This window comes from Otolemur garnettii, unplaced genomic scaffold (assembly GCF_000181295.1).
Source record: "Otolemur garnettii isolate 467f Iridium unplaced genomic scaffold, OtoGar3 scaffold00001, whole genome shotgun sequence".
Classification (NCBI taxonomy): domain Eukaryota; kingdom Metazoa; phylum Chordata; class Mammalia; order Primates; family Galagidae; genus Otolemur; species Otolemur garnettii.
This window is the reverse complement of record NW_003852396.1, coordinates 43,022,151-43,047,264: the sequence shown is the minus strand read 5'-3', so window position 1 is coordinate 43,047,264 and position 25,114 is coordinate 43,022,151. Positions and strand designations below refer to the sequence as shown.

General features: G+C 40.0%; 1 protein-coding gene and 1 non-coding gene across 2 annotated transcripts in view; one reads left to right on the top strand and one right to left on the bottom strand.

Moving 5' to 3' along the window:
- The window catches only part of SPON1 (spondin 1), a 290,405-nt gene that overhangs the window by 195,083 nt on the left and 70,208 nt on the right, over nucleotides 1-25,114 (bottom strand). The window contains exon 3 of the mRNA XM_003781118.3: nucleotides 18,338-18,471. Coding sequence (XP_003781166.1) covers nucleotides 18,338-18,471 — 134 coding nt within the window. The remainder of the gene's footprint in view (nucleotides 1-18,337; nucleotides 18,472-25,114) is intronic.
- LOC111724785 lies at nucleotides 5,175-5,281 on the top strand. The gene has a single exon (XR_002773011.1). It is a non-coding gene; the product is annotated as a U6 spliceosomal RNA (small nuclear RNA).

Genomic DNA, 25,114 nt, shown 5'->3' with positions numbered 1-25,114 from the left:
CTTCTTTTCAATTTTCTAAATGACATTGAGTGTCCTCTTTTGGGGAACGTCTTCCCCCACAGGCGATCCTTGATGTCCCTGCTCCTCATAGACCAACTAAGCCAAAAAGAAGGACTGAGGGTAGGGGGAAGGGAGTCGAGCTCAGCCAGTGTAGCTGAGTGGTAATTAGTTAACAATAAGGGCAGAAGTGAGTTTAAGTCCCAGCTCTGTTATTTAACTGCTTTCTCACCCTAAGTAAAAACTCTCTAAACCTCAGTTTTCTCATCATCAAAATGAGAATAATATAATGAAAACCCTGGGGCTTTGATGAGGATTAAGTAAGATATGTTATACAATGTATCTAGCATAGTACTTGGCAATAAATGTCAGCTACTTACACTATTATTCAACTAATCAATGTATTAATCACTGTCTTTGTGCTTATAGGGCAACTAAAATAAAACATAAAGCCATAAACTGGGTAGTTTTAAAAAAGCAGAAATTTATTCCTTAGAGTTCCAGATATGCCCAAGACCAAGGCACTAGCATAATCAGGGTTCAGTAAGGACCCTCTTTCTGGTTTACAGATGGCCATCATCTCACATCCCCACTTGGTGGACAGCAGAGACAGGAAGCAAACTCTTATCTCTTCCCATGAGGGCAGTGATTCCATTATTAGGGACCTAGGACCCAATTCTATCCCAATGGACCCACCTTATAATACCATCACATTGCAAATTAAGTTTCAATGTAATGAATTTTAGCACTGCGACCATAGCAGGCGACTCTATGCACCTCTTTACATCCTCTCAGCCCCCCCCTCGACTCCACCCACGGCTGCAGTGACCAGCTCTGTGCACACTTTCATCTCTGCCCCACTATAGCTGGGTGATGCACACCTTGCCTGCATGGTGACCTCCTGCTTCTTGTCCCAGTGCTCCCCTGCTGTTGCAGCTGGTGTTCAGAATCTGCTGAGCACTCACATATGCACAGCTCAGACACGCAAGGGAGTTGATGCTTGTGGGGACTCCCTTGATCAATGGAGGCCAGCAGATAGTGGCTTTTGTCCCGTTACTTTGGAGACATGCCATAAGGATTCTCCAAAGGCAAGTTCAAGCATCAGTTGCTTGTAGTGATGGCCAAGCCAATAACACCTGACTAAATGACCACTCCTACCCCTCACTCCTGCTCCCTGTGACCACTTCCCAAATAAACTATCTGCTTTTATCTCTTGTCTCTTTTGTTCTTTTAGGAGAACAGAGGCCAGGAGTCAATAGTTACTGAAATCCCAGCACTAAGGTATGCATGCATTAGAGCAGGGCTCAGCACTCTTTATCTATAAAGGGCCAGACAAGAAATATTTTAGGCTATGCAGGCCAGTCTCTGTTGCGACTTTTAAATTCTGCTGCTGTATCTTGAAAGTACCCTTAAACAATACATAAGGAAATTAAAGTGGCTGTGTTCCAACAACATTTTATTCATAAAAGTAGGTAGTGGACCAGAGTTGGCTTATGCACTATAACTGGCCGACCCCTATGTTAAAGCCACAGAGAGGAGTGAAGTTGATCCCTGCCTTGATGAGGCTCCCAGCCCTGGGTGGGGGAGAGGAGCTTGTAGAAACTGAGGCTGTGAAGGTGGGTGGAGTAAACCATGAAGAGCCTTGAACCTCATGCTTAGGAATTTTGACCCTGTTCTTTGATGATGAGAACACTGAATGGATTCTCAGGTCTTTTTTTTTAGAGACAGATTCTCACTTTATCGCCCCCTGGGTAGACTGCCGTGGCATCACACAGCTCACAGCAACTTCCACCTCCTGGGCTTAGGCGATTCTCTTGCCTCAACCTCCTAAGTAGCTGGGACTACAGGCACCTGCCACAATGCCTATTTTTTTCTTGCAATTTGGCTGGGGCCAGGTTCGAACCCGACACCCTCGGTATATGGGGCTGGTGCCCTACCCACTGAGCCACAGGCACTGCCCAATTCTCATCTTGTAGTAGCCACTGTGGAAACAGTTTATTTCACTGACACGAAACAAATTGCTTCTTTTTAATACTTGTATGAAACCCAGTCCTGTTAGTGGGTTCTTCCCTCTCACTTCTCTAGCACCGTGAATGATGCTTCTGTCACTGAATGTCCCACCCTGTATGTGTCAATAGGACCAAGGTCCCTTATCTGAGACCCTGGGGGGCAGATGTGCTTCAGAATTCAGAATATTTTCAGATTTCAGAAGGCAATATAGTATACATTTCATATATTTTGTAACATCCTCATGTGGGTCTAGGAGGACATCTCACAATCAACCATTAACATTTACATGAAAAGACTATAAATAACTTCAAGTCAGTTCAGGGCAGGTCTTGATCCTAAATGAGTTAAGCAAATTCTTTTGGATTTTAGAACTTTCTAGATTTCAGAATTGCAGGTGAAGACTATGAACCTGATTTGTTTTGTTTCACTCCTGGACGTGTGACAACCTCAAAGACAGACTCTGTGTCCTCAGTACCTGCACACAGGAGGCACTCAGTGTTACTGAGAGAGTGAGCTGGGTTCAGGGACAGAAGCAGTGGGAGGCTGGTTAGGGACCTGGTAAAGGGCACGGAGGGCCTTACATGCTCGGCTCAGGATGCTGGTGGTGGCGAGCCCTGTTGAAGTTTGTCAGGTAAGTGGTCTGGCTCTGGTGGGTTTGAGGAAGGGTCAGAAGGCAAGGATGAAGGTAATCAATTAGGAGGTTTCTGCAAGAGTAAGGCAAGAGGTGTATGTGAAGAAGGCAAAGAAAATAAAGCAAATGGTAGACAGAAGAGAGGGTTACAAGTTCAACTTCCAAGATCTGGCTACTCACACTGCTGGAGGAGGGGGAGAACCCAGAGTTCCCCCTGACTGTGGCACCAGTCTGACATGGCAACACACGCATCTAAGATCACAGACTCAGGAACCCAGATGCTTCTGTTTCAATCCCAGCTCTGTCACTTATTCTGCAACACTGAGCAAGTCACTTCACCTCCCTGTACCTCAGTTTCCTCCTTAGTAATTTCTTCATAGGGCTGCTTCGAGGGGAAATAAGTATATGTTGTAGTGTACCCAGAACAAGTGTGTGGCTCTTGGGTATCACTGCTGTCTGTGACCAGCCATTGTTTCATGAGGGTAAATTCCCCAAATGCTTCCCCAAGTGACTCTCTCCTCAAGAAAAGGACAACCCAGATCTCAGACACTTCTGGGAAGGGCCACGAGTATTGGAAATCAATCCAAAGATGATAAATCCATGGAAAGAGAGGATCACTTCAAGAGAATAAACTTTTGCCAGACTCAAGGGGACGAGCTTCCTTCTGGCAAGGCCTGTGAACATGTATTCTACTCATAAAGGGCTTTTTCTGTTAATCAGTGGCTACCTTGCTATAATGGTTTGCAGCATTTTTGCAGCGTTATAGCCCCCCAGGAAAACGTGAAGTGCTTGGTCACTCATTTGTAGGGGGAAGGCTATGAGGAGGGCTGCCTGGAAAGTCTGAAATTTAGTAATGTTCAAATCTTTGCATCCAAATGGAAAATGGAAATGTTGTCAGGTTTGTGCCAAAAGGAAAGTCGTAATTGCTCTGTGCTTCCCTTCCAGCCCTCCTGGGCAAAGGAACACACCAAGCACATGGCTTTAGAGCTGTCATCTGCTGACGTTCAGCAGCCTCTGCAGCTTATCTACCAGGCTGCCTTCTCCCAGGAATATTATTTCAACACCACCTCACAAATGCTCCTATTGCAAGTGAGGGCTCTGTAACAAAGCTGGTATCTCCTCTTTCATCTGCCCTGAACTTTCCTGCCAGATTTAAGCACCCTTCCTAACTTTTTAATGAACCTTCCTCCCAGTGTGTCAGTGCACTGCTTAATAATCACTCATGGTTCCCCTCTCTCCTCTTGAATCAAGCTCAATCTCTTTACGTTGATATTGGAGGACATCCAGGGTTTAGCAATGGGTTTTGGCCCCCAAAGACCTTCTAATCTTGACAGGTCTGTTTGTGTATTGCTTCCCAGGGCTGCTACGTCTGCCCTGGCCTCCAAGCTCTCATTTCAGCATTCGCTCTGTCTGCCTGGAATAACCTCTTCCTGTTTTATCCATATTCAAACCCTACCACTGCCTTTAGGATATAACTGCTAACCTTTCCAAGAAACTCTGATTATTCCATTCTTACTCATCTCTTCTCCTAACTTTCACCAGGTTTAATTTGCCCTCCATTCATGTCTGTCTAGGGCAGGGGTCCTCAAATTTTTTAAACAGGGGCCAGTTCACTGTCCCTCAGTCCATTGGAGGGCCAGACTGCGGGCCCCGGGATGAGTCGGCTGCTAAGCAGGACAGGGAGTGGCGGCAAAAACACTTGGCGGGCCAGATAAATGTCCTAGCTGGGCCACATGTGGCCTCTGGGCCGTAGTTTGAGGATGCCTGGTCTAGGGTTTGCTAACTTTGCATACATATTTTTATTGATACCACAACTAGACTGAAAGTGTTTTGAAAGCCAGAATCATTGTTTGTACTCTGAGTCTTTCTCAGTGCCTGGTATATGATAAGATCTGACAATTAAGCTTACAAACTTGCCACTGTGCCTTTACCTTGGCAGCACCATACAAACAACTCAGTAAGGGTTTATAACAGGCATCCTCAAACTACGGCCCGCAGGCCACATGCAGCCCGCCTAGGACATTAAACGGGCCCTATGGGTGTTTTTGCCTCCGCTGCCTGTCCTGCTTAGCAGCTGACTCGTCCCAGGGCCCACAGTCCAGCCCTCCAATGGTCTGAGGGACAGTGAACTGACCCCCTGTTTAAAAAGTTTGAGGACCCCTGGTTTATAAGATTGGTATATCAATGTCTCACGGCTGTGTTCATGTTGATGTACAATGATGTCTTGCTGAGTGGCATTCATTATTGTCGTTGCATGTTTTGTGTGTTGTCACAAGAGTTTCAGAGCTTGAATTAGAGCAACAAACAAACATTTGTAAATTTCATGTTACACTTGGCAAGTATGGAAGTGAAATCAGGGACATATTAGTCCAAGTTAATGAGAATAATACCATGAAGAAAATGTTAGTGTACAAATGAATTAAATGTTATTCTGAAGGGGGAGAAAGTGTCACTGATGAATAGAGGTCAGGGCAGCCAGTAACTGATAAAAACATTGCAAAAATTTGTCAAATTGTTCATCCAAATTGTCAGCTGAGTGCTCACTTGGGCAGCACATATACTAAAATTGGAATGATACAGAGAAGATTAGCATGGCCCCTGCACAAGGATGACACACAAATTCATGAAGCATTCCATATTTTTTTCGAGGTCACTTAGGGATCTAAAAATAGACCTGCCATTTGATTCTGCAATTCCTCTACTAGGTATATATCCAGAAGACCAAAACTCACTTTATAACAAAGATATTTGCATCAGAATGTTTATTGTAGCCCAATTCATAATTGCCAAATCATAAAAGAAGCCCAAGTGCCAATCCATTGACCTGTGAATGGATTAATAAATGGTAATGGTATGCCATGGAATATTATGCAGCCTTAAAAAAGATGGAGACTTTACCTCTTTTATGTTTACATGGATAGAGCTGGAACATATTCTTCTTAGCAAAGTATCTCAAGAATGGAAGAAAAATTATCCAGTGTACTCAACCCTACTATGAAAACAATTTATAAGCACCCACACTTTCATATGAAAGCTATAACCCAACTACAGCCCAAGGGGGGGTATAGGTGGAGGGAGCATAATTGGTGGGACCACACCTATGGTGCATTTTACAAGGGTACCTGTTAAATCTACTAAGTGTAGAGTATAAATTTCTTAACACAATAACTAAGAAAATGCAGTGAAGGCTATGTTAACCAGTTTGGTGAAAGTATTTCAAATTGTATGCAAAACCAGCATATTGTACCCCATATTTGCATTAATGTGCAAAGCTATGATTTAATAAAAAATAAACAAATAAAAAAAATAATTAGCTGACTGTGAGAAGCATAGTAAACTTAGTAAATATCAACAGAGAAACAAGAAAATCTTAACTTGAAATCTTGGCCAACAACTCCTGGCTCTTACATCATAACAAGGTATAGGTCACACAGCACTGTCTATGAGAGAGTTTTTAGCCAGTAAACAAATAATTGTATTGGAACACTCTCCTACTCAGCGATATGGCCCCCAGTGACTTTTTCTTTACCCACAGATAAAGGAAATATTGAAAGGAAGACATTTTGATGACATTCAGGACATCAAGGGTAATATGACAACAGCTCCGATGGCCATTCCAGAAAAAGAGTTCCAAAACTGCTTTGAAGGATGGACTAGGCACTGGCATCAATGCATAGCTTCCCAAAAGGATACTCTGCAGGTAACCATAGTGATATTAGGCAATGAGGTATGTAGCACTTTTTCTAGGACAAGTTTGTGAACTTAATTGTTATCACTTGTACTCTGGGAACATGATAGGTTAGATGGGCAGTTTACTGGTTGGTTGATTTCCCTAATACCACCTACAAAATGAAAAAGAAGGAAACGTTCATGACTAAATGAAGGATCTTCCTCAACACGATTAAAGGCACTGACTTGAAACCTTGCATGACTGCATGCTATACTTAAAAGTGAAAAATAATAGTATTCTCATTAAAATCAGGAATAAGTATGAATACCACTAATATTGTACTAGAGGTGATAGATAATAAATTAAAATGTGAAAAAGAAATGAAAGGGTATACATATTCATTATTTTTAGACATGATAATTTACACTGATGACCCCAAAAGAATGAAAAAACAAGGCTTTAGACCTACCGAGAGAGCTCAGCAGCGTCCAGATTCAAACTTAAGATACAAAAATCGTAACTTTTCTAAACATAAGCAATTGATGATAAGAATAATAGGAACAAAGATCTTATTCATAAAAACAATAAAACTACAAATTACCTATGGGGAAGAAAGCTTCACAAGATGATACGATCTAAGTGAAGAAAAATCACAAAACTTTATGAAGGCTGTAAAAGACCTGAGTAAATAGAGGGTTTTCTGACTAGGAAGACTATTATTAGGGATACTAACTTTTTCTTACATTAAACTATTCATTCAGTGTAATACCACTCAAAATCTCAAAATAATTTTTTATTGTCTACAACAAATTTATTCTACAATTCACCTGAAATTATGAATCTGTTCAAATGACCATGAACATTTTGAAGTAGAAAATTAATGAGGAATGACTTGCTATCAAAACATAAAATAATGCTATAAAAGGGTGTGGGTTTCATGGAAAAATAGATAAAAAGAATAACCCAACAGAATAGGCCTCTATAAAAATTTTATATTTGATGAAGTGCCACCTCAACAAATTGGGGAAAGGATAAACTACAGTAGAACTTCTGTAAGTTTTTTTTTTTTTTTTTTTTTTTTTTTACTGTTTGGGATTCATTGAGGGGATGAAGAATTAGGTTATACTTATTGCATTTGTTAGATAAAGGCCCTCTTATAATTGTGTCCCACCCTCAAGAGGTGTGCCATACACCATGACCTCTATCCCCCTTCCTCCTCCCCTCTCCCCATTCCCTCATTCCCCTACCCTACCCCTTGTATTAGCTCATCTACTGCCTTCATATTAGAATAGAGTACACTGGATTCTTCCTTCTCCATTCTTGTGATGCTTTACTAAGAAGAATGTGTTCCACCTCCATCCAGGTTAATACAAAGGCTATAAAGTCTCCATCTTTTTTAGTGGCTGAATACTATTCCATGGTATACATATACCACAGCTTGTTAATCCATTCCTGGGTTGGTGGGCATTTAGGCTGTTTCCATATTTTGGTGATTATAAATTGAGCTGTGATAAACAGTCTAGTGCAAGTGTCCTTATGATAAAAGGATTTTATTTTTTTCTTCTGGGTAAATACCCAGTAATGGGATTGCAGGATCAAATGGGAGGTCTAATTTGAATTCTCTGATAATTCTCTATACTTCCTTCCAAAAAGATTGTATTAGTTTGCAGTGTGAAGTGTTCCCTTCTCTCTACATCCATGCCAGCATCTGCAGCTTTGAGACTTTGTGATATGGGCCATTCTCACCAGGGTTAGGTGATATCTCAAGATAGTTTTGATTTGCATTTCTCTGATGATTAGGGACAATGAGCATTTTTTCATATGTTTGTTAGCCATTTGTCTGTCTTCCTTAGAGAATGTTCTATTTATGTCTCTTGCTCAGTGATATATGGGATTGTTGGGTCTTTTTTATTGATTAACTTGAGTTCTCTATAGATCCTAGTTATCAAGCTTTTGTTTGATTCATAATATGCAAACATCTTTTCCCATTCTGAAGGTTGTCTATTTGCTTTGGTTATTGTTTCCTTAGACGTATCGAAGCTTTTCAGTTTAATTAAGTCCCATTTGATTATTTTTGTTGTTGTTGCAATTGCCACGAAGTCCTCTTCATAAAATTTTTCCCCAGGCCAATATCTTCAAGCATTTTCCCCACACTTTCTTTGAGGATTTTTATTGTTTCATGCCTTAAATTTAAATCTTTTACTGATCCTGAATCGATTTTTGTAAGTGGTGAGAGGTACAGGTCCAGTTTCAGTCTTTTACATGTGGTTATCCAGTTCTCCTAACATCATTCATTGAATAGGGATTCTTTTCCCCAGTGTATGTTCTTGTTTAATTTATCAAAGATCAGGTGGCTATAAGATGTTAGTTTCATCTCCTGGTTTTCTATTCAGTTCCAAATGTCAATGTCTCTGTTTTTGTGCCAATACCATGCTGTTTTGATCACTATGGCCTTGAAGTATAGCTGAAAGTCTGGTAGAGTGATACCTCTGGCTTTGTTTTTATTACTAAGAATTGCCTTGGCTATACAGAGTTTTTCTGGTTCCATACAAAACAAGGAATTATTTCTTCCACAACTTGAAAGTATGATGATTGTATTTTAATGGGAATTGCATTGAATCTGTAGATTGCTTTGGGAAACACAGAGATTTTGATAATGTTGATTCTTCTCAGCCATGAGCATGGTATGTTCTTCCATTTGTTAATATCTTCTGCTATTTATTTTCTTAGAGTTTTGTAATTTTCTTTGTAGATGTCCTTAACCTCCTTCATTAGGTATATTCCTAGGTATTTCTTTTTCCTTTTTTTTTTTTTTTTTTGTAGAGACAGAGTCTCCTTTTTTTTTTTTTTTTAAAAGCTACTGTGAAGGGAATTGTATCCTTGATTAGCTTCTCATCTTGGCATATACAAAGGCTACTGGTTTGTGGATATTGATCTTACATCCTGAGACATTGCTGTATTTTGTGATCACTTCCAGGAGTCTTGTGGTTGAGTCTTTGGAGTTCTCTAAGTATAAGATCATATCATTGGCAAAGAGCGAGAGTTTGACTTCCTTTGCACTCTTTTGGATGCCCTTTATTGCCTTCTCTTGCTTGATTGTATTGGTTAGAACTACCAGCACTATATTGAATAGTAGTGGAAATAGAGAATAACTGTGTCTGCTTCCAGTTCTAAGTGGTAAAGCTTTCAGTTTTACTCCATTCAGTATAATATTAGCTGTGGGTTTGTTGTAGATGGCTTCAATCAGATTAAGAAATGTCTCAAAAAAGAAAAAAAGAAAAGAAAAGAAAATAAGTGTGCCACGTATGCTTAAATTCTAAAGTGTTCTAATTAGAAAAAGATGCTGAATTTTATCAAATGCTTTTTCTGCATCTATTGAGAGGATCATATGGTCTTCCTTTTTGTTTCTGTTGATATGGTGAATTACATTTGTGGACTTGTATATGTTAAACCAGCCTTGCAACCCTGGGATGAAACCTCCTTGATTGCGATGAATGATTTTTTTTTTTAATGTATAGCTGTAATGTATTAGGTAGGATTTTATTGAGAATTTTTTCCATCTATATTCATTAGTGAAATTGGTCTGAAATTCTCCTTTGTAGTTGAGTCTTTTCCTGGTTTTGGTATCAGGATATTTGCTTCATAGAATGTGTTGGAGAAGATTCCTTCATCCTCAGTTTCTTTGAATAATTTCTGCAGTATGGGTATAAGCTCTTCTTTGAAGGTTTGATAGAATTCTGGCATGAAGCCATCTGGACCAGGGTATTTTTTTGTTGTTGTTGGGAGTTTTTTAAAATTGTTTCTTAGTTCTCAGTTCTTGAAAGTAGTCTGTTCAAGGGATCTATTTCCTCTTGGTTAAATCTACGGAGAGGGTATGATCCCAGGTATTGATCCATTTCCTCCACACTGTCAAATGTCTGGGCATAGGGTGACACCTTTAGCTCAGTGGGTAGAGTGCCTACCACATACACGGAGGATGGCTGTGAGGCTGGTGGGTTTGAACCTGGCCTGGGCCAGCTAAAACAACAATGATGACTGTAACAAAAAAATTAACCAGGCGTTGCGGTTGGTGCCTGTAGTCCCAGGTACTTGGGAGGCTGAGGCAAGAAAATCACTTAAGCCCAAACCTCAAACTCTTGGGAGTTTGAGTTTGCTGTGAGGTGTGACACTACAGCACTCTATCCAGGGTGACAGTTTGAGACTGTCTCAAAAAAAAAAGAAAGAAAGAAAGAAAGAAATTCTGGGCAGAGAGTTTCTTGTAGTACTCAGAGACGATCTCTTATATCTCTGTGGCATCTGTTGCTATTTCCCCTTCATAGTTTCTGATGGAGGTAATTAGAGATTTTACTTTTCTGTTTCTAGTTAATCTGGCCAAAGGTTTGTCGATTTTATTTATTTTATTTGAAAAACTACCTTTTAATTTTGTTAATTTTCTAAATGATTCTTTTCAATTTCTTTAATCTCTGATTTAATTTTGGTTATTTCTTTTCTTGTGCTGGGTTTGAGATTAGATTGTTCTTCCTTTTCCAATTTCATAAGATGATGCTTGAGTTTGTTGATGTACTCTCTGTTTTTTGAATGTAAGCATCTAGTGTGATAAATTTCCCACTTAAGACTGCTTTTACTATATCTCACAGGTTTTGGTAACTTGTGTCTTCATTGTTGTTATATCTGAGGAATTTAATGATTTCCTGTTTTATCTCTTCCTGAATCCAACTATCATTCAGCATAAGGTTGTTTAATTTCCAAGTCTTTGTGTGGGGATAAATGTTTTTGTTGGAGTTGAGTTCTACCTTTATTGCTTTGTGGTCTGAGAAGATATGAAGTATAATTTATATTGTTTTAATTTTGCTGAGGTTTGATTTGTATCCTAGGATGTAGTCAATGTTAGAGTACATACCATGGGCTGATGAGAAAAATGTATATTCCTTAGCTTTGGGATGGTGTGTTCTGTAAATGTCTATTAATCCCATTTATTCTAGGGACACATTTAAGTCCTTTGTATCTTTGTTTAGTTTCTGTTTAGAGGATCTTTCCAGTTCTGTCAGAAGGGTGTTAAAGTCCCCAGCTATTATGGTGTTAGGGGATATCATATTGCTCAGACTCATCAAGGTCTGTTTCATAAGTCTGGGAGCATTTAAGTTGGGTGCATAAATACTTAAAATTGAAATTTCTTTTTGTTGAATTGTTCCTTTGACCAGTATAAAGTGTCCATCTTTGTTTTTCTTAACTTTAGTTGCTCTAAATCTGCTTATATCTGAAAATAAGATTTCAACCCCTCCTTTCTTCTGCTTTCCATTGGCTTGAAATACTGTTTTCCATCCCGTAACCCTGAGTCTTGATTCCTTCAAGGTCCAGGAGACAGATGGATGGCTGTCCATGGATGGCTTCTGCTTTTCTATCCAATCAGCCAGCCTGTGCCTCTTCAGTGGTAAATTCAGTCCATTGACATTTATTGAAAGAATTGATAAGTGTGGTGGAGTCCTATTCATCTTCTTTTGTGAAAGTCTGTTGTGTAGTTTTATCCTTTGCACAATCGTGGAAGCTAAGTTTTGACCTTTAGCTTCTGGGTGTTTACTTTGCTGGTGGTCCATTGTTGAGGTCAGTGTTGAGAATAGGTCTAAGTATTTCCTTGTCTTGAGAATTTGTCTTGTGGTGAATTTCCTCATTGCTTGTGTATCCACAAAAGATTTGATTTCTTCATCAATTTTGAGGCTTACTTGCAGTAAACAGAAGTCCAGGCTGAAAATTGTTTTAAGAATGTTGAAGGTGAATGACCCTGCTCTTCTGGCTTGGAAAGTTTCAGTTGAAAAGTCTGCTATCATCCTAATGGCTCTGCCTCTGTAGGTCAGTTGGTGCTTGCTCCTGGCTACTTGAAAAATTTTTCTTTTGCCTTGACTTTCACCAGATTCATTACAATGTGTCTTGGAGAAGCTCTATTTGAGTTGAGATGACCTGGGGCTCGATACCCATCTGAAAGGAGTATTTCTGGGTCTTTAGTAAAATTTGGGAAGTTTTCATTTATGATAGTCACCAGTATAACTTCCATACCTTTGGGACAATCTTCTTCCCCTTCAGGAATCCTTATTGTTCATATGTTTGAATGCTTTGTGGAGTCTAGTAGTTCTCTAAGTGCCTGTTCTGTTTTTCCTCTCTTCTTTCATGCCTCTTTAACTACCTGGGTTAACTTGAAAACTTTTCCTCTAGTTCTCAGTTTTTTTCTTCTCCATGGTCTAACCTATTTTTGATACTTTCTACAACACCTTTATATCCCCTGACTGTCTCCTTCACTTCCTTAAGCTCTGCCATCTACTTTCTATATTCTACATATCTCTCATTTGACTTTTGGTTCTGTCTTTCCATTTTCTTGTCCATTCCTCCATTCCTTTTATTGTCTTTATAATCCATATTTTAAATTCCCTTTCTGTCAAGTCCATTAATTCTTTATAGGTGGAGTGTTCTACAGTAGCTGCCTCATGGTCCCTTTGGGAAATTCCTCTGTTTTGGTTTTTCATGTTGCCCCAATTTTTCTATTGGTTCCTCCTCATGTGTTCTTTCTTCTTATTCACCTCCTGTTCTCCTTTTTCCTTACCACTGCCTCCTTTGCTTCAAACAGAAGTCCTTGCTCTTTATGACAATATGTTTCTGGGACATGGGGTGGTACTGTGGTTTTTTAGGAGACAGAGAGCACAGCCAGCAACCTCTATGATCCTTATTCAAACTTATTTGCCTTCGGCAATTGCCTGATTGTTTTGTCAGTATTCAGACCCTGCTGGGTTGGGATCTTAAAGCTCACAAGAATCTTTTAGGGGCAGGTCTCACAGTACCCCCGACTTCAGTTCCCATGGGGTACAGGAGTCCCTCAGCCTGTCCTGAGAGTGGAGTTCTGATCCCAGCAGGCAGAATTAAGATAGCTGTGCTTTAGGCCCCTGCTACAACCTTATCCTAACCTTCCCACAATGGCAACCCCCTGGCTGCTGAGATCTTCTCAGTATGGCTGCCTCACCAGTCACCAAACCTACAACAAATCCACTCCAACCAGCATTCAAATCTGGTTGCTGTATACTGTTTGAGTCTACCCACTCTTCCAAGCTTTCCATTTAATGCATAGCTTCCTGCAACAACTGAAAACTCCAGAAAGGCTTCCTCCCTTCCTCTGTGGGGAGGACAGCTAATCCTAGCTGGTTACAATCACTTGCTTAATTCATCAGATTTCCACTCTTCCAGATCATACTCTGTATCCAGCTCACCATCTCCTGGCTGTGCTTTCTGAGCTATGACTCTGGGTAAGGTCCCTGTGCCAGGTATGGCTGGGTTCTCTCTTTTTCCCCAGTCATTCTAGGAGAGCTTAGCTAGACAGTCCTTCTGGTCTGCCATCTTGCCTCAACTCCAGAACTTCTGTAATTTGACCACCCAAAGGACTGTAACAAACTGGTCGACATAGGACTTTCTATTGAGTACCTGTAGTGTATGTCCAGTTTATGAAAATTAGCTCAACTTAAGGAGTTGGTCAACTATGGAGGTTCTACTGTATCGCACAGATGGATGTGAGACAACTATAATTATCTATTTTGGGAAAAATAGGTAGATTTCGATTTCCCATCTGTGCTGTATATCTGTGGTTTGCTTTCCAGATTCTTTTGTTCCCTACTCTTTACCTCAGAGAATAATCTATATGAATTATATAAATGGTCTCTTTTGTCCTCATAGTTGTACACAAACCAAAGGGGAGAATCCTTGGGGGTTATGGAAAAGGAATCAGGCTAGCATCTCCCAGGTTAGTTGCTTCCTTTGACCAAAGGTCTCAGCTCCTGTAAGGTAGTGGTCCTCTCCACCCCATCTTCTCTGTCCCCTCCTCTGGCCTCTTCAGGCAAAGGTGACATAGGCTTCCTCCACATTGTTTTCCTTTGGCATCTCACTTTGAGCATGCCATCTATTTTAAGTTGAGGCTTATTGATACCATATCCTTCACAACATTACACTTCAGGAAGATTAAAGACTTAAACTGATTTAAAAATCTATAAAAATATATAAAATATAGGAATATATTTATAACCTTGGGTGTAGAAAAATTAAAGTGAAGATTGGCAGAATCTTAATGATTGATAATATCAAGAACTATTGAGCAAGTAAGGATTTAAGCTCTCTTGTTCACAGTCAGGGGGAGTGTTTAAGTCGGCAAGCTTCTTGGAGGAAAATCTGGCAGTAGCTATTAAAATTATAAATGTGCATACCTTACAATCCCATTTCTTGGCATCTACCATGGATAAAGGCTTATATATTTGCTCAAAGAGGCATGCATCAGGATGTCCATCATAACATTATTTGTAATAGTAAAAGACTGGAATAGTCTAAATGTCTATCAGCTGCGGAATAATTAACATCCATAGCATAGATTATATGCAACAGTTTTTTTTTTTTAAAAGCTAGATCTGTATGTATTGCCCTAGACATATTTCTAATACATCTTATTTAGTGAAAAAGCATTCAAGTTAGGACATTACATGTAATATGATACCACTGTGTAAACTCAAATTCCCACAAAAATGAAACTATATAGCTTTATGAATATAAATGTATGGATAAAAGTCTAAAACCTATGCACGCAAATTGATCTATTTCTGCCTTTGTGTAGGAACCTCTGGGATTTATTGGGGGAGATGCCATGGACTTTTTTACTTTTTCTGTATTATATAGTTGTCTGTATTTCCCTACTTTCTATATTTGAAAGTTTATAATGCAAATGTTTTATATCTTATAAAATTATTTCTTTAAAGATAGTTTACATATTATTCTTTCAGAAAACATAAATAAAAGGAAGGAAGAACATGGATGTTAGAGCTGAACATGGATGTGTGACTTCAAGAAACTTCCTTAATTCCCCTAGGATCTGTCTCTTTTGTTTTGTTTTGTTTTGGACTCCAGAAATCTGTCTAGGATTTTATGAGACTGCTTTTCCCCACAATATACCCATATTGGAAGATTGAGACAAAAGACACAAACTCACATTAAATAAAGGAGGTAATCTAATCAGTTCTACAAAGTGTAGTTTATAAAAGAATTAGTACCAGGAACCAACCAGAATAAGGCAGGAGAGTCCTAGTAGGGTTTGTAAAAGGAGAATTTGGGAAGATGTATATGTGCGCCTGATACTGACCCTGCACCTGACCTCTCTTCATGAGAAAGCCAGATCCCAGCACCCCTCCTACAGAGGCACTGCTGCTTCCAGTTGGGACTATGACCCTGGAAATCTAAGGGAAGCACCTGGTCTGAAGGGGCATGGCACATCCTCAAGTATTCTCCCTGGAACTGAGCCTTTATCATAAGTCGCTCCACAGGGATGGAACAGACCATAGATATCCTTCTTTATGTTTATGTGGCAAGAACCCCACATTGAGGTTGACCTCCACTCATACAGCAAAGCCTGCTAGATGTGTGCTGAGTTCCTACTATAGAGAAAGTGTTGGCTGACCTTTATTCTCTTCCCCACCTGACCTATAGGACCCTTGGTTGTTTGTATGTATGCCTTGGATTCCTGGTCACTGGGAGGCTCAGTTACATTTGTTGAAAGAATGAGTGAATGAACAAGCCACACATGTTAATTGTTAATGAACAGACATATGCTCACATATGTTGATTGTTAATGGGTAAACAAGAGATGCCTTTCTGGCTCCCACCAGGAAGATCAAATACTTCTGGGTTGTGAGAATAATAAACCAAAGAAAACCAGAGATCTGGGCCAGAGGGATAAAGGCTTTTAGGGCAGGAAGACTCATCATGTAGATCTGACATTTCTTTGGATCTACCACCTTCTTTGGAGCCCCAGCCTTTAATTGGGCTTCCATCGAGTGGGTGTGGGTACCACAAGCCAAGCTAGGAACTGAGTCTCCAGGATGAGAAACTAAATATCTTAACAGACAATAGCTAGACCCACATACAGCAATGACACTGGAACCCTGACCCTCAGCCTCTGGGCCCTAGCAAATGGCCCAGAACCTAGGATTTAGTCAATGACTCTCAACTTCTCTTTTTGGCCCCACTCCCTCCCCCACTTCATCTCAGAAACAACCAGAGAAAGCCAAATATGCTCCCCAAACCAATCACATAAAATGCTTTACTTGTAGTTAGCCCACCGCCAGCTTCCTCATGCCAAGAGCCTCCGATCAGAGCAGACCTAAAGTCTTCCCTTTTTTTCCACTATAAGCCTTTCTCACTCTTCTGCCTGCCTTTGAGACTCTGCCAAATGCTAGTGACAGCAGCTGACTCCCTTGCTATATAGCAAGCTCTGAACACACATTTCTGTTCTCATTTCTTTGGTTTTCATTCATTTCCATATGTCCTTCTCCCATATTTTGACCAGATACCATATAAATGTCATATATCAATGTGTATAAATGATAAGATTTCATTACAACTTTTTAAAAAAATGACCAGTGGAGATTAACGCCAAGAACCAAACTTCTCAAGGAATTTAAAAGAAGGATGCTTGTGTTAAACTAAGAATAAACAAATGATGTCCAGACAGATGGCAGCAAAGGGAGGCCAGACTAAGATAAGGCTGTGTCTGGACAATGGACAGATGCATCCAGAGCTTCTCTGAGACATTTTCCATAAGCCAGGCATAGTGGAAGTCTAGGAACTGCAGGGACCCAAATGCCTAAGTGGGAGGCTTGCTATCAACATCTTCTCAGAAGTGGGCTGAAGTTAACCACAGCTGTGTGTTGAAATATCCTTACTTGACAAATGAACCAACATAAATAAGGCCTCAGGGCAGTGTTTGACAACCTTTTTTTTTTCTTTTAATCTCACAGCACACTTGAACCTATCCATAACATACTTAAATTATGCTGATCAAAAGAAAGAGTGAAAATAAGAATATACTTACTGTTTTGCACTTCTTTAGAAAACAATTTAATTAATGATCTTTAAAAATGTCTGCAGCACACCTAAGACCTCTCAGGGCACACCATTTGAAAATCACTACCTTAGAGGCTTTAAAGAAGGGGAAAATCATGGGAAGTAGGGTCCCAGCCCCTATTTCCGTGGAGAGATGACTTCTCAGATGCTGGCTTTGGAGCCTTGTCTTTCTACCCATGATGATCTGCCTGTCTGAAATCCTAAAATTCTCGATATCATTCCAAATAGGACTTAAAATTTATTTAAAGTGGATTATGCTTATATATCCCAAACTGGTGAATGTTAATAGACATTGCCAAAAAAAAAAAAGAGCTTTACAGTTGAGTAAGTTTGGCAAATGCTGAGTGAAACCAAATTAAACAGATTTCATTTTTACTAGGACTTTGCAAAATCTTCGTTATGCCAATATGTGTTGTGAACCTACAAGGAGAGGATGCAGGATGCAAATAGTTGACCACAGAAATTGTTTTCCTGCCTATCTTCTTACATTTCCCAGGACATCATTCTGTGGCACACAGTTTTGGAGACACATGTTTGAGACAATGCTACCTTTCAGAGGAAAATTGTTTTAGTTAGTTAATACCTCTTCCTATCTATCATAAGAGGATATGAAGGCCAGCTAGGAAGTGGTGCCACAGGGCAATTTTGATGGGCAAGGGAGAAGATAGGGTCATAAAGCTGAGCTTGGGGCGAATGGGGGTTACATGTGGGTCTCAGGTCAGCCTAAATGCAATTTTAAGGATTCTAGGTGTTGTGCATTCTGAGAAAAGAGAAAGTATTAAATTCCAGATGGAAAAAGCTAAAGATTATCTTCACTTGGTTTATAATTTTTCTTAACCAGTTGTAGTATTATTACTTCCAGTAAGGTAGAAAGAGGCAGGAGAATCATTCTATTTAATGAAAATAGAGATTCAGGCAAATTCTTTATAAAGAACTTTACCAATTGGAGGCTTATGGTGCTATTTTAGAATTGAGATAGGGGAGGGCAGAGAGATGATGCAACTTATCCGATGCCCAGCAAATCACTTTTCTTCCGGCAACCACACCGCAAAGTCCTTGATGAACTGCCGGGAAGGAGCATGACCAGCTGTAAGGATTTGGCCTTTACTTACTTTAGAATCACACAGCCTGTTCCTGCAGGTGGCGCTATCCAAAACACCTGGATCCGCGTTCTCCTCCGTGGTGTGCTTTCAGTGACAGCAACAGGGCAGTTGCTCATGAACTGTGTTTCTTCTTCATCTATGATCTATGGAAAACCAGTGGAAAATTAACACATGAAAATGCATTGTCACTTTGGGAGAGCTCCTAAGTTTCTGAGTTGAGACTTCCTCAATTTTATTTTTAAACCTGTCATTTTGTGTTAGCAGCTCTATATCCCCAGGCACCAGAATAGTGCCTGGCATGGAGTCCCAGTTAACATTTGTTGAATTAACATAATATGAGGACAAGGATTAGGCACATCTTCTGTGCTCTCTGGGACCAAATCTTGTGTCAGCACTTTGAGGAATCAACCACTAGGTGACGATCTTGCTCATTTCACTAGAACAACCTGTGTCCCACTTTAGGAAAGGGGGAGAAAAATGGGGCAGGGATAATCCAAAGCAAATATAGCTAGACTTTATGATTCAGCTACTTAAAATTAAAAATGTTAAAAGAAAACACCCTTTTGGAGGAAGTACACCAAAGTCTCCCAGCTTGATAGCACTTTTTACTTGTACATTATATTCGCTTGCCAGTATTCTCCCAAGTTACCCATCATGGTTTCTCATAACACTACAAACAAGATGGCAGCCTTTCCCGTTCTCCAAGGCTGTTCCAGCTCTTCTGTCTGCTGGCTTCTGGGTTTGCTGTGGAACTGTAGTATTATAAATTAGACCCAAAAGGATCATTTGAGGGAAATCACCTAAACCTAATTGGTTTTAAGTGTCAATGCTAATTAGCAGGTAGTAGCTATGTCATGAGTAGTGTTAACAGTCTTAATAGATAACATTTACTGAGCATTTAGTATGTGCCAGGCACTACACTAAGGGCTTTATCTGAATTATTCATTTAACTTTCAGATACAATCTTAGGAGATTATTATAACCATACTCTATTTATTTTACATAAAAAAATTTCTTTTTAGGACAGCAGGCAAAAAGAATTAGGTCATTCAAACGTCTTAGTTCATCATATAATTTAATCACTAGACAAAGCAAAGCCTAACTCTATTACTTTCTGTTAGCTCTGTAGTTTTGATCTATTTCCATTTCTCTCCCTCCTCTATTTAGCATTCACTCCTAAGTATTCAGTTTATATCTTTTTGAGTGTGTGTATCCGTGAAATTATATAGGTGTTTTGCTTTTTAATTTTTTTTATTCAACTTTATGTCAGTGTTACTATATGTGAATGTGATTCGTTGTTTCTGACTATTGCCTGGTAGTCTATGTATCCATTCTTCCAGGAGGGGCACTTAGCTGACTTCTCCCTCTTTGTCTCCACAAACATTGCTGCAATGAATAACCTCATGCCGCTATACGTGTGATCAGAGTTTCTTAGCAACATAAACCAGGTAGTGGGATTGCTGATTTTGGGGTTGTGGGTATAGTAATATTAATTTCACTAAGCACTTCCAGATTGTTCTGCAGAATGGCTACACTTTTTATTCTATCAGCTATGCATAGTATTCTCAATTTCCCCATATCCTCACCAGTATTTGTTATTACTGGACTTTCTAATTGTTTCTAGTCTGATGGTTATAAAGTAATATCTTCTTATTTTAATAGTGAAAATTTGGGCATCTTTTCATAAACTTATCAGGTTTCCCTTCTGTGAATTGCCTACTCAGAATCCTTTCCAATGAATTTTCATGTCTTTTTCTTGCTGATTTTTTAGAATTTTCTAGATGTGAATACCACATCATTTACAGATACCTTTCCCTTTCTGTCACCAAGAGGTTAATCTTATCTTCAGAATTTTTGATTTAACAAGAATAACTTTCATCTTGTCAAATTCATCAACTTCTCTCATATGGCTTACTTTTATAATCTTGACTGAAAACACTGAGATCATACAGGTATTTTCCAACCTTTTCTTCTGAGAGCTTTATAATTTTATCTATCACATCTAGATCTTCAATCCATTTGGAGTTTATTTTTTTAATGTGATGGAGTAGGGATACAACTCCATTTCTTCATATTGTGAGCTGCTTTTTCAAAAATTAATAAATTTTATTTATTTGTTTGCAGTTTTTGGCTGGGGCCTCCACCACCTCCAGTATATGGGGCCCACACCCTACTCCTTTGAGCCACAGGCACCACCCAGTAAATTTCATTTTTTAGAGCAGTCTTAGGTTCATAGCAAAACTGAATGTCAAGTACAAAGAAATTCCACAAATCCCCCATCCATACACATACACAGCCTCCCCCACTATCAACATCCCACATTGGAATGTCCATTTATTACAATCAATGAACCTATGATGACTCATCACCATCACCCAACATCCATAGGGTGCTATCTTGGTGTTGAGCATTCTATGGGTTCTGACAAGTGTATTTTTTTTTTTTGACAGAGCCTCAAGCTGTCCCCCTGGGTAGAATGCCGTGGCATTACAGCTCACAGCAACCTCCAACTCCTGGGCTCAAGCGAGTCTCCTGCCTCTGCCTCCCAAGTAGCTGGGACCACAGGCGCCCGCCACAACGCCCGGCTGTTTTTTGGTTGCAGCCGTCATTGTTGTTTGGCGGGTCCGGGCTGGGGATTCGAACCTGCCACCTTAGGTGTACATGGCTGGCGCCTTAGCCGGTTGAGCTATAGGAGCCGAGCCCTGACAAGTGTATAATGACATGTATCCACCACTACAGTATTATACAGAATAGTTTCACTGTCCTAAAAATCCTCTGTGCTCTGTTTATTCATCCCTCCCTCTTCACAACCACCAGCAACCATGAATCTTTTACTGCTTCTGTGGTTTTGCCTTTTCCAGAATGTCGTACAGTTGGAATCATACAGTGTACAGTTTTGCAGATTGGATTCCTTCACTTAATAAGATGCACTTGAATTTCCTCCATCTATTTTCATGCAGCTCTTTTTTTTTTTTTTAACATTGGATAACATTCCATTGTCTGAATATACCACAGTTTGTTTATCTACTCACCTACTAAGGATACCTTGGCTATTTCCAAATTTTGGCAATTGTGAATAAAGCTGCTATAAACATTCATGTGCAGGTTTCTGTGTGGACATAAGTTTTTAATTCATGTGGGTAAATACCAAGAAGCACAACTTACCAGCACAACATGGTAAAAGTATGTTTAGTATTGTATGAAACTGCCAAACTGCCTTCCAAAGTGGCTGTACCATTTTGCATCCCCACCAGCAATGAATAAGAATTCCTATTCCATATCCTACACTGCGTTTGCTGTTGTCAGTGTGTTGGATTTGGGCTATTCAAATAGGTGTGTAGTGTTATCCCAATGTTTCTTTAATTTGCAATTCCCTAAGGTCTTGTGATGTTGAATATATTTTTTTCAAATGCTTACTTGCCCCCTGTATATCCTCTTTAGTGAGGTTTCTATTCAGGTCTTTTCCCCATTTTTTAATTGAGTTATTCACTTTTTTCTGGTTGAGTTTTAATAATTCTTTGTATATTTTGGATAGCAGTTCTTTGTCAGATGACTTTTGCAAATATTTTCTCTCAGTCTGTGGCTTGTATTTTCATTCTCTGGACAGTGTCATTTGGAGACCAAAAGTTCTTAATTTTAACAAAGTCCAACTTATCAATTATTTCTTTCAATAATCATGCTTTTGGTGCTGTATCTAAAAAAAACATTGACATATACAATGTCACCAAGTTTTTCTTCTATGTTATCTTATAGTTTTATAGCTTTGCATTTTACAATAAGGTCTGGGATCAATTTTAAGTTAATTTTTGTGGGTGGCACCTGTGGTTCAAAGGAGTAGGGCGCCGGTCTCATATGCCAGAGGTGGTGGGTTCAAACCCAACCCTGGCCAAAAACTACAAAAAAAAAAAAAAAAAGTTAATTTTTGTGACGTGTATTCTAGATTCTTTATTCTTGGCATGTGCATGTACAGTTGTTCCAGCGTGTTTGTTGAAAAGACTACCTTTGCTCTACTGGTTTGCTCCATTGTCAAAGATCGGGGTCTATTTCTGGGATTGCTATTACATTTTATTGCTCTGCTTGATGTCCTTTCACCAATACCAGGCTGTTTTGGCCCTACTCCTTCTTCCTGTCTCTAACAATTATCCCTTTACTCTCAACTTTTGCCCCAACTGAATTACTCCCATTAGCCTTATAAGCACAAGTGGCGCCCATAGCTCAGTGGGTAGGGTGCCGGCCATACACACCCAGGCTGGCAGGTTAAAATTCAGCCTGGCCCTGCCAAACAACAATGACAACTGCAACCAAAAAATAGCCGGGTGTTGTGGTGGGTGCCTGTAGTTTCAGCTACTTGGGAGGCTGAGGCAAGAGAATTGCTTAAGCCCAAGAGTTGGAGGTTGCTGTGAGCTGTGACGCCACCGCACTCTACCCAGGGCAACATAGTGAGACTCTGTCTCAAAAAAAAAAAAATTAAGTGCTTAACATTTCATCTCCTTCTATACATGGTCTTATCTTTCTTCTCTCCATCACCATCAAATTACTCATGTCACCAATACTTACTGTCTTCACTTCCCCTCCCACTCATTCCTCACTCTAGTTCTGAGAGTTTTCAGGCCACATTGCTACTGAAATAACTCTAGCCAAGGCTTCTGCAAAGCTTAATCCAATGGTTACCATGTAGCCTTTCTTCCTGACACTGTCTTCCATGGACTTCAGAGCCATAGCTTCCTCTTGGTCTGCCCTCCTCCCAACCTTCCCCACTTACTCACTCTCACTTGCTTCTGTTGATCAGCCTCCTCTCCTGGCCTTCAAATTCGAATTGCTCAAGGCCCAGTCCTAACCCCTCTCCTAGGTCCTCTCCTGATTCTCTTTCTGTAGGTAATCTCATTCAACTCATAACTCTAATTACTACCTTTGTTTATAGGACTCATAAGTTTATAGCCCCAGGCTTGGTCACTTCTGTCAATTCTAGGCAAGTATCTCCAACTTTCTTTGACTTGTATTTCCCTTTGGATATATCAAAAATACCTGAGATCCACTCCATTAATCACTAACCTAACCATTTCCCCTTTAAACATTGGGGTCCTCCTTGGCTCTTACCTCCCCTCCCCTCCATTCTGCTTATCCATGCTGTCCATTTTACCTTACAAATATCTCCTGAATTTCTCACAGCATTCCTCCTTTTATCCTACAATAAACTAATGTCATTTTATCTGTGAACTAATATAAAGTCATTCTTTTAAAAAATATTTATTTATTTATTTATTTTTAAGAGACAGGATCTCATTCTGTCATGCAGACTAGAGTGTAATGGCAAGATAATAGCTCACTGCGGCCTTGAACAATTGGGCTCAAGTGATCTGCCTGCCTCAGCCTCCCAAGCAGCTGGGGCTATAGGTAGAACCACTCTACCCAACCTGAAAATTATTCTCACTAGTTCTTTATATATCCTCTCTTGCCTTTCTTTAGTTAACTATATTTCAAGCCACAGTGGCTTTTTAAAAACACAAATATAATCACTGTGTAATATCTCCTTCCTTAGAACAATTCACCAGCTTTTCACTGTTTCTAGAATCAAAACTAACATCCTTAACAGGGTCTAGTCCCTGCCTTCCTACCTCTAGACTCACATTGCCCCATCTCCCCACTTGCTTTCTGTATTCAGCTCCACTGTCATGTGCTTTCTCCTGCCAAAGCCTGGTCAATTCCTATGCCTTTTTATTTGCTTTCTAAATCATTGTTTCCTGAGCACTTTGTATGGTGTCTGGTACATAATAGGTGTCCATTGAAGAATTAGGTATACTTGCCCCCTCCCCTTGGTTTTGAGACTACTGGCTTTCTGACTTGGCTGTAATATCTGCTTTAGCTCCTTTAATTAGACAACTCCCCTGGACTCCCTGCTTCCTTTTTGACCTTTGTCTTCCTAGATGATTATTAACAGCCTTGATAGACTAGGCATGGGGGCTCAAGCCCTGTAATCCCAGTGCTTTGGGAGGCTGAGCCATGAGGATCTCTTAAAGCCAGGAGTTTGAGACTAGCCTGGGCAACATAGCAAGACCCAATCCCTAGAAAAAATTAAAAAACTAGCTGGGCATAGTGGCACATACCCTGTACTCCTAGCTGCTTGGGAGGATTACTTGAGCTCAGGAGTTCAAGATTACAGACAGCCATGATTGCATCACTACACTCTAGCCTGGGTTGATATAGTGAGACCCTATGTCTAAAAATAAAAAATTAAAATACCATACATGTTTTTTAAAAAACCTTGATAATAATACCAATAACTAGTATTTTTGAGCATTCTTCCTTGGTGCAAGACTTTGCATATATGTTTTCCATTCCCCTCAAACACTGAAAAACACACATTACTAAGCCTACCCTTTGGGAACTAGACTGAGGCATATGGGTTCAATAACCTGCCCAAAATCACATAGGGACCAAGCCAGGGCTTGAGCTCAGCCCTACCTGGCTGTAATTTCACTTTTTCCCCTGTCCCTCCAAATAGCATCTCTCTCTCTCTCTTTTTTTTTTTTGAGACAGAGCCTCAAGCTGTCCCCTTGGGTAGAGTGCCCTGGTATCACAGCTCACAGCAACCTCCAACTCCAACTCCTGGGCTCAAATGAGTCTCCTGCCTCTGCCTCCCAAGTAGCTGGGACCACAGGCACCTGCCACAATGCCTGGCTATTTTTGGTTGCAGCCATCATTGTTCTTTGGCAGGCCTGGGCTGGATTCAAACCTGCCACCTTAGGTGTATGTGGCTGGAGCCTTAGCCATTTGAGCCACAGGCAC